This window comes from Trichechus manatus, unplaced genomic scaffold, assembly GCF_000243295.1.
Source record: "Trichechus manatus latirostris isolate Lorelei unplaced genomic scaffold, TriManLat1.0 scaffold00004, whole genome shotgun sequence".
Classification (NCBI taxonomy): domain Eukaryota; kingdom Metazoa; phylum Chordata; class Mammalia; order Sirenia; family Trichechidae; genus Trichechus; species Trichechus manatus.
Window position 1 is genome coordinate 35,311,287 of NW_004443940.1, and position 10,018 is coordinate 35,321,304.

At 46.8% G+C, this 10,018-nt stretch overlaps 1 protein-coding gene across 1 annotated transcript in view; it reads right to left on the minus strand.

The window, feature by feature from the left end:
• Window positions 1-10,018, minus strand: part of NPHP1 (nephrocystin 1) — a 50,986-nt gene that overhangs the window by 5,084 nt on the left and 35,884 nt on the right. Inside the window, exons 17-18 of the mRNA XM_004369427.2 lie at window positions 4,430-4,542; window positions 1,867-1,940 (exon numbers count right to left, since the gene is read on the minus strand). Of these exons, the coding sequence (XP_004369484.1) occupies window positions 1,867-1,940; window positions 4,430-4,542 (187 nt within the window). The remainder of the gene's footprint in view (window positions 1-1,866; window positions 1,941-4,429; window positions 4,543-10,018) is intronic.

Consider the following 10,018-nt stretch of genomic DNA (forward strand, 5'->3'; position numbering starts at 1 on the left):
ATTTGTCCTTTCCATTCCTGCTGCCAGGCCTGTGCGATCTCGCTCCCTATCTACCAGAGTCACCTCCTCACAGAGCTTACCAAGCCTCCTGCTCACGCGCTTCTGCAGCTCTCTGTTGTCAGAGGTGTTTTCCTAGAGCGAAAACCCTCCCAGTTTCCCACCACCTATCACACGTTCCACCTCTACCACTGAGACTCAGACCGGTCTTGCCCGTCCATCAGATGACCCGAGCGCTTGTACCCGACGTCGTCCATGGGACGGCCCCGCCGCTTGTACCCGACGTCGTCCATGGGACGGCCCCGCCGCTTGTATCAGACGTCGTCTATCAGACGGCCCCGCTGCTTGTACCCGACGTTGTGTATCAGACGGCCCCACCGCTTGTACCCGACGTCGTCCATGGGACGGCCCCGCCGCTTGTACCCGACGTCGTGTATCAGACGGCCCCGCCGCTTGTACCCAATGTGCCAAACTCGATGGTGTGCTCTCCTCAAGAACACTCACTATTCCTGCCTGCCTCAAAATGCCTGCTCGTGCTGATCCTTCTACTGTAATACCTTCCAACTCTACCTCTGCCTGTCAAAATCCTACTCGGCCCCTGGTCTTTTATTAGGTCCACCTCACCCCTCGCCTCTCTAATGAAACAGGTTCCTGACCCCCATTTGCTGCCTTCTTTAAACCTCCAAGGACATGGATTACATCTCTCCCATGGCACTTATCATGTGATTTGTGTATGGCCTTGCAGGCATATACCCGTTGACGCTGAGTTGATTCTGACTCACAGCGACTCTATAGGGCAGAGTAGAACTGTTCCATAGGGTTTCCAAGGAGCAGCTGGTGGATTCGAACTGTCGACCTTCTGGTTAGCCGCTGAGCTCTTAACTACTGCGCCACCAGGGCTCCTGCAGGCATACAGGTCTTCTACTGTTTGTTGACACTGATACATTAGGCTGGACCATACGAAGCTGCCATTTTTGAAGGGTGAAAACTAGAGATTTCATATGATTCAAGCTAATATCCAGCTGTTATTCCAGCTAACCAAAAAACCCACTGCCGTGAAGTCAATTCCAACTCACAGCAACCCGACAGGACAGAGTAGAACTGCCCCATAGAGTTTCCAAGGAGTGGCTGGTGGATTCAAACTGCCCATCTTTCGGTTAACAGCCGTAGCACTTAACCACTATGCCACCAGGGTTTCCTTATTCCAGCTAGCAGATAGCAAATGCTGAATGAAGTCACAAATGACCTGCATGCCCTGAGTCTCCCTGAAAAACTCGATAGATTTATCTAACAAATCATCTTGGAATTCTGCTCTCAGGACAAAATCAGGAGCTATCCTAAATCCAAGTACAAACAACAGACAAGCGATTGCACAAGTATATACAGCAGGCACCTGTTTACCATGACCACTCATCTGTCAGCGGAGGCTTGCACGTTGCTATGATGCTGAACAGGTTTCCGCAGAGCTTCCAGACTAAGATGGACTAGGAAGAAAGGCCTGGCAATCTACTTCCAAAAATCAGCCAAGGAAAACCCTATGGACCACAACGGTCATATCTGCAACCCATCACGGGGACGGCGCAGGCCCAGGCAGGGTTTCGTTCCCTTGTGTGTGGGGCTGCCGTGAGGCAGGCTAACTCGACCGTGGTCCACAACAATCTGTTCACCAGGTCAGGGAAGGCAGCCTGCAGATGTGACACTTCCACTAAGACTGGGAGGATGAGACTAAGTTAGCCAGACAAACGGGCAGGGATTGGGACGCACGGTCCAACGAGGGACAACAGCCTAGAGCGGGTGACAACACTTACTACGCGGGTAAGGAACTCTTTCAGACCCCAGCAGGTTTACGACACGACGCACGCTACTCACCCTGAGAGCATCCATAATGTCAGGCTGCTCCAAGAGCCTGGGGAAGGTGGCCAACACTGGACTGCTAATTAAATCTGAAACACAAAACAACAGGAAGGATTTAACACAAACGTCACTGAGCATGTCCCACTGCGATAGATGTAATGAGCATTCGCTCGCATTGAAATTACTGCACCAAATGGCTGGTTGATAACACGTTCTACACACTTTAACCTCTAAGAGAGCTCAAAGCTGTCCCCCAGCCTCCATCTGCCTTAGACCCACATTCTAAGGAGTTCTGAAATGAGTCTTAAACAAAAAAGATCGAGCTTTTCGGGTGAGGGGTGTAGTGACTACACTACGGACAGTGGAAGATTATAAAATGTTCCTGTATTTTTTCCAACCTCTCTTTCCTCCTTACGACTGTGGTACAGTAAAAAGCATCTTCCAATCAGGCGGCACTCTGCGCTTGGAGGAAACCCTGGTAGCGTAGTGGTTAAGTGCTACGGCTGCTAACCGAAAGGCTGGCAGTTCGAATCCACCAGCTGCTCCTTGGAAACCCTATGAGGCAGTTCTACTCTGTCCTGTGGGGTCGCTACGAGTCAGAATCGACTTAACGGCAGTGGGTGTGGTTTTTCGTTGTTGTTGTTCTGCTCTTGGAAGGCTGAGCAGGAACCAGAGCTGTGCAAGAGGCACCAGGCAGCTGCCCCCACCTGACGCGTCTCGGCCTTACAGGTGGTGCGTGGGGAGGACACTGGACTCGTGTCTGGGGCCCTGGGAGGGGGTGGATGAAACTGGAAGGAATCAGGAGCTGGGGATTCTGGCTACGTGGCTAAACATCATATAGGAGGATATTGATATTCCACAGTAAATGGGACGTGAAGGACCTGCGCAAAGCTGCACACCAGGAAGGACTCCTTTGGTGACAAGGGTAATCGACTCTTTAACCTGGTCCTCAGGAGAGACAAATACTTTCTCTCTCTAGATCTTTCTCGGTTTATTCTGATGGACAAATTCAAATGACGTCAATGATTCTGAGTGCCCTTCTCCTTACCTGTAGGAAAAATGGTGAATTTATCTCCTTTAAGAAGTCACATCATTCATGAAGTTTTTCAAGAGTCATTGAAATAAATTCAAAGGCAAGTGACGATTAAAAGGTTTTATTGTACCCCCTTAAGAGTTACAAACCATTCCGAGGAATTTCTAAGCTTCTCTGACTTGGAGCTCCATTTCTATCTGCCTTTCTAGGTGGCGAGTCCCTGGGAGAACACTCCTGTCTAACCATGAACTCCATGTGTCCAAGGGTGCTAAGCCATTAGGGGGCTCTTCTCTCATTCACTGCTTCATCCACATTGGCCTTCCTTCAATTCCAACTCCTCAATTAAACCTACATTTTCTTGCCCTGGACCTTCATGCACGCTGATCCCTCTATTCAGAAAGGGTCCTCTTCCTCCTCCTCCTCCTCCTTCTCTTCCTCCTCCTCCTCCTTGCTCCCCTCAGCAGCCCCCCACCCCCACCACATCTCTAACTCATCTCTCAGGTCTCATCTTAAACATCACTCCTGGAAAATCCTCCTGGACCCTACACATTAATTCAGGCCTTTCTAGTTCACACTCTCCTTGTGTATTTTCCTCCATAACACTTACTTTTAAAGGCTGAAACAATTATTCATGTAACTTTGTGTTTGAGGTCTGTCAAACCACGAGGGTTGAGACTGTGTGTCTCCTCATAATTGGGCTAGCACAGTGTCTGGGACATATTGGGCACTCAGGACGTATCTGTTTACTGATTTACTGAATTAAAAGAATAGCAAATAAAAATTACACATTTTTTTTTTTACAGAGCTAATTCTTCTCACACATGCACTCTGCCTTTAAAACTGAGGTAAAAATTTTGTAAATATTTTACTTGGAAACAAATCTCAAACTTAAAAGTTGCAAGAATAAAAACAGTACATACAGCCCCCGAATATCTCCTAGCCAGATTCACCTATGTTTAACTAACCCACTGATATTTAAGCTATGTGATTAAAAAGACAGCTATTGTGGGTGATTTTGGTCTGTTCCCAAAGAGATGATGTACACACAAAACACACGGAAAAACACGTCAGACACTTCAGGCAGGGAAAATACGACCATTTTTGAGTTTTAGGATCTCAAACCGCCAGAATATGAAATGTGAAAATGTGTCTGTTTTAAAGAACTGAACACTTACTGCAGCCCTGGCGGTGCAGTGGTTAAGAGCTCGGCTGCCAACCAAAAGGTCGAATCTACCAGCTGCTCCTTGGAAACCCTATGGGGCAGTTCTACTCTGTCCTATAGGGTCGCTATGAGTCGGAATCAACTTGACCGCAACAGGTTTGGCTTTGTTTTTTGTTTTAATACATACTGAGCTGACATAAGATACATACTGAGCACACTGCTTCGCATAAGCAGGCATTTAATAAATAATTCACTGAGACCGATGCTATTCTAAATATTTTTTCCCAATTTCACCTTCAGAAGCAGGAGCTACAGGCTGGCATGGTTACACTTATTCAAAGCATGAGCATCACTGCACAGAGGAAATGGTGCAGACCCCTTACCAGCACTCTGCAAGCTCATCCTGTCCTTTAGGAGCACGTCTCCAAGGATCTGGCGATAAAACGCCAACAAGTGAACAGAGCACATACTTCCAATTAATGTTTCCGGCAGCAGACTATCAGAGAAGGAAAAAAACAGTCATTAAAAACCCCCTATAATCCAACCTACTGTGGGTTTTTTTTTCCATAATAAACAGTTCCAAGTACTGCTTCATTATTGGGAAAATTTTTTTTTAACAATTTAAAGGAAAATTTCCGTTACAAGTTGGCCACGTTAAACTTCAGATAGCTTATGTTTTTATGTAAACGTCTTTAAGTATCACCCCAGGGCTGCCATCTTGTGCTTACGTTTCAGCCTGCAACCCCTCCAGTTAAGCGTCAAATAAGAAATTGTAATTGTTGATTACGTATTTTGGAAAGGATGAGACGGTCAGCTGGGAGCTTTAGCAAACGCACCAGCCATGGCCTCATGCGGGTGATGCAGAGGGGTAGTGGGTTCAGAGAGGGCTCACGGCACTTGGAGGAACACGGGAGGGCGTGGAAGGCCTGGCTGGATCCTGACTTCGCTAACTCCTAGCTATGTGAATGTGTAGAAGTTAGATAGTAACACCAGCATTTCAGGTTACTAAAAGGATTCAAATGAGGTAAGTGCGGAATGCTTAATGCAGCCAGTGCCTGGGACACAGTGACAAAACCTACTGCCGTTGAGTCGATTAGGACTCATAGCCACCCCAAAGGGTTCCCAAGGCTGTGAATCTCTGTGGAAGCAGACTGACACATCTTTCTCCCGAGGAGCTGCTGGTGGTGTTGAACCACCGACCTTTCAGTTAGCAGTCCAGCGCTTTAACCACTGCGCCACCAGGGCTCAGGGCTGAGAAATAGAAAAAAAAAATTCAATATTGAGATTTCAAAGTAGTAATCTGGAAATATGAAATGTGAGTGCTTTAAAATCCTGACATGTAAAACACGCTAAATATTTACTAGGAATATACTTAGCACAGGAGCACACCTTAGATGATACTCAAGAAAACGTCCTGAATTGTCCTAAATACACATTTTCTAAACGTTATCTTTAGAAATACATGAACTCTGTCACAAAGCATGAAGAATGACCAGATAGGAAATCTCAAAAACCTTGTAAACAATGTCCTCTATCAAACAGGAAGATGCTTTTGGGCTAAGAAAAACCACAAAAGGTTTAAAAAGGGATCTTTGTGAATTAATTCTTTGTCTTAATTTCTAAGGTGAGAATTTTGGTAGGAAAACTTTATCACAGCGGTGATGTTAAGACTTCCTGCTGTTGGAAGAGAAAGAACATGGCCCCTATGACAGTGCAGAAGGAATGGGCTCCTGTGAGTAATTTCATGGTATTGATATAAATATCCCCGACCACTCCTAACCCCTGCATTTGTAGAAGCATCCAGAAATCCAAGACAGGTTATCTGACCACATTTACGTTCAGACACCCAAATAATGTAAAACATATTAATACAGCATCGGCTACATGAAGCTAGAAACCATCTTTTTTCCAGCACTGTTAAAATACCAACCTAGATTTCAGAGACTGGCTGCAGGGGAGAACTCTCCATGTCAGCTGCCTCATGGCACCTCGTGCCTCCCCAAGGCTCCTGCTGGGACTCCCAAGGGTTGTTCAGGGGAGAACTCTCCATGTCAGCTGCCTCACGCTACCATGTGCCTCCCCAAGGCTCCTGCTGGGACTCCCAAGGGTTGTTCTGCGTCCCGCCCCCTGGTCCAAGCACACGTGGGTGGTGGTGTTGCTGTAGACTCCAGCTCGTGGTCATGCCAGAGAACAGCCACACTCTGCCAGAGGAAGGGGTGGGACCTCCCTGCTTTCCACTGTGCCCTCTTTCCCTCGCAGACCTGCCTGCTCTCGCAGCTTGCCAGAGCCCTCGGCTGCTCCCACAGTGCAGGCACTCCTCTCCTTCCTGCACTTCCCTCATGAGGTGACACCCTTGCTGTTAACTAGAGTTTTCTCTGGGAAATTCTCAGATTCCTCCTAACCCAGGGGAACCAGAAGCCCTGAGCTGCTGAAGGTTAAATGAGCTAAGTGAGATACCCTTAGAAGGGCTTTCCAATCTCACACGTAGGCCAGCAAACTCTGGCGTCAGAAATGCAACAACACTCGTGCAAATGACCTTAGTTATGTTCAGCAACAATATAACGGAAATAAAAGAGCTCTCTGGAAAACACTTCCGCAATTACAAGGGCAAGTCTTGGTGAAGCTGAAGCATCTGTTTGCTCCCCCTTCTTCTCATGCTCAGAAGGTCACCATGATAAGCACCTCCATAAAAATGAGACTGCTGAGGCCCACTGCAGGACTCCGGGGCTGTTTCTTTGGCAGAGAAGACAGGTCTGCACTGATTCATTTGCACATTTTCACAGTGGCCCCTGACACCCAAAGGGTCCACACGTGGAAGACTACTGGCTGGGTCAGACGGCAGTATAAGGTTAACTGGCAAGCGTAATGGGTAAAAACGGGCCCTACTGTGAACCCTAACAGGGCTGCCTACCTCGGCCCTGTCCCTACGTTGTATGAACCTTGGCGTAATGGAAAGGAGCTCCTGTCCTTCCTCCTTTGAGCAGGAGTTTGGTAAAACGAAGGTAAAGTTCTTAAGCAAGGAAGGGTGCAGTAGAGGAGGAGTACCTCTAAAGGAAAGGAGGAAGAGGGCTGTTGGTGCCACTGCCCGACTCCTCCCATCCACTGACAACAGCGGGTCGGGGAGGAGGGTATGCTGAGATGGACTCCACCTCCAGGGAGTACAGGCTCAGAGCAGGGACATCCGCCAGTGCCCAAGCTGGTCCCCAGCCTCTCACCTTGAACTCAGCACGGCCCTCCCCCTTGTACCTGCAGCAAGGCCTGGGGCTCTGTGGTTTCACTGGACCCATGGCCTGGCTTCTGCAATGGTCTGTGCCTGTGGCTGCACCAGCAGCATACCGCCCCAGCCTCACGTGATGCTACCAGGAGCACATTTCAGGGTCGTGCAAAGTGGAGCAGCAACCTCAAGACAGTGCTCCAGTCTCTCTGCTGGGCTCTGGGAAGAGAAAGGGCACACACCAAGACAAGGTAGGGGAGGGTCCTGGGAAGTAACCTTTTTACACTAGTAGGAAGATCTTTACTTTGAAACTATTTAACAACCATTTTTCAGACCCTACTGTGTGCTGTAATCCAACAAGTGTCTCAGTTCCTGAGGGCTAGAGGACAAGGACTCAGTACCCTTCTTTAAGACACAGCACAAAGAAGAACAGCCACTGCTTTATAAGAATGTGACTGTCTCCTGACCTCTGCAGTACTTAAATTTGATCTCTATGTCACAGAAAGTATCTGAAAAATGGTATTGGGACCAAAGAAACACTATCAAGAGCTGCGTTTGAAAGACACTTGGGAGTGCTCTGGGACTCTTGGAGGCTGATCAACTAGACAAGTGCTGGGGAGGCTGAAGACGCAGGAAGAATGAAGCCAAACAGGATTGTGGCTTTTCTTTTACAAAGACCGCTACTGTGCTTTCTTTTAATCTTGAAAAGTAACAATTTTCCAAGGGAAGATTGGCCAGAATTAGGCTCTATAAACATCCAGGGAAAAAAAAAAAAAAGGCAAGGGAATGAATAATACCTATGAATACATTATTAATGGTTATTGAAAGATTCAACTGTTAATACTATAACATAAAATTATAATACTATAATTATAAAATACATTTCAGTATCAGAGATCAGAAAAGAGCTATTTAAACTAAGAAGAAGATTTGGAATGAGGCAATCATCCAGACGAGTGGGCCAAATCTTCATGAACATCCTTACCTCCCGATCATCTGTTAGCAACGAGCAGTTCAGCAGGGATGGTCCGATTGCACCTTTGCTCCCATGCCCAGGTTCTCTGCACCTCCATGTGGGCACATCCCTTCAATCTATCAAAGCCTATTTCAAATGCCCCCGATCTTACCAGCTACACAGGGCATCTCTATTTGAATAGATTTTATGACACACAGCCCAATCTACCTGGAATTATATTTATGTATGTCTATACCATAATAGCGACACAGTGGTTAAGAGCTACGGCGAGCTACAGCTGCTAACCAAAAGGCTGGCAGTTCGAATCCACCAGCCACTCCTTGGAAACTCTACGGGATAGTTCTGCTCTGATGTACAGGGTTGCTATGAGTTGGAATCAGCTCAGTGGCAGAGGGTTTGGTTTTTATACTATAACGAAGCCCTGGTGGTGCACTGATTAAGAGCTCCAGCTGCTAACCAAAGTAGACAGTTTGAATCCACCAGCCGCTCCCTGGAAACCCTATGGGGCAGTTCTACTCTGTCCCATAGGGTCACTATGAGTTGGAATTGACTGGCCAGCAACAGTTTGGTATACATATAATAATAATAATAATAAAAATAAATGATTACAGCTAACACCTATTGTGTCTTACTGTGTGCCAGGCACTATGAATACTAGCTAAGTGCTTTATATTCTTTCTTTTTATTTAAACTTCTTTATAGCTTTATGGGGCTGGTCTTATTATTATGCCCATTTTACAGATGCAGACACTGAGACCTTGAGCGAGATGGTAAAATGACTCGTCCACAGTCACAGAGTTAGAAATGGATGAATATAGGGCACTATTAGTGCAAAAACCAAAAGGTCAGCAGTTTGAATCCACCAGGTGCTCCTTGGAAATCCCATGGGGCAGTTCTACTCTGTCCTACAATGTCGCTATGAGTGGGAATCGACTGGAGGCAATGGGTTTTTGGAACTAGTCTAAAAGTCCCCCGAGGCAAATGCAAATTAAAACCACCATGAGATACCACTACTCACTCATTAGAAGAACTAAAACAGAAAGAACCGACCGTGTTATATGTTGTCAAGGAAATGAATGGAACCCTCATACACTGCTGATCAGAGTGTAAAACGGCACATCATTTTGGAAAACAGTTTAGCAGTTTATTATAAAGTTAAATAAACATTATATGACCCAGGAATCCCACTTCTAGGTATTTCTACCCCAGAAAACTGAAGACAAATGTCCATACAAAAAACTTGTATGCAAACCCTTAGGGCAGCTTTATGCAAATTGCCCCAGACTAGAAAGGAACCAAAGGTCCATAAACTGGTGCCTGGATAAAGAAATCGTACTCTACCCACCAAACGGACAACTAGTTAGAAGGAAAAGGGACAAAATACCAGTACGTGCAACAACAGGGACGAACCTCAAACGCGTTGTGCTAAGTGAGAGCAGCAGACTGAAAAGGCTCCAGACCACACAATTTCATTTACAGGACTTTCTGGAAAAGGCAAAACTCCTGGGGAAGAAATGACAGACCTGGGGTTTGCGGCTGGAGCAGGGGAGCTGGCCCAACGGGGCGTGACATAAGCTAACCTAAGCTTTATCACTCTTCTGCTTCCCCACTGATCTTTGGCCAAAGAATTAATGAGGAAAAGAATTACAGATGAAAGAAAACCGAGCCAGAGGAGAAGCCAAAGGCAGAGACGCTCTACAAAGGCTGGACGATCCAGAGTTCACTGGACAGGCCAGAGCAGGTACCAACCTCAGCGTGCTTCTCCAAAGATGACCGAGCCAG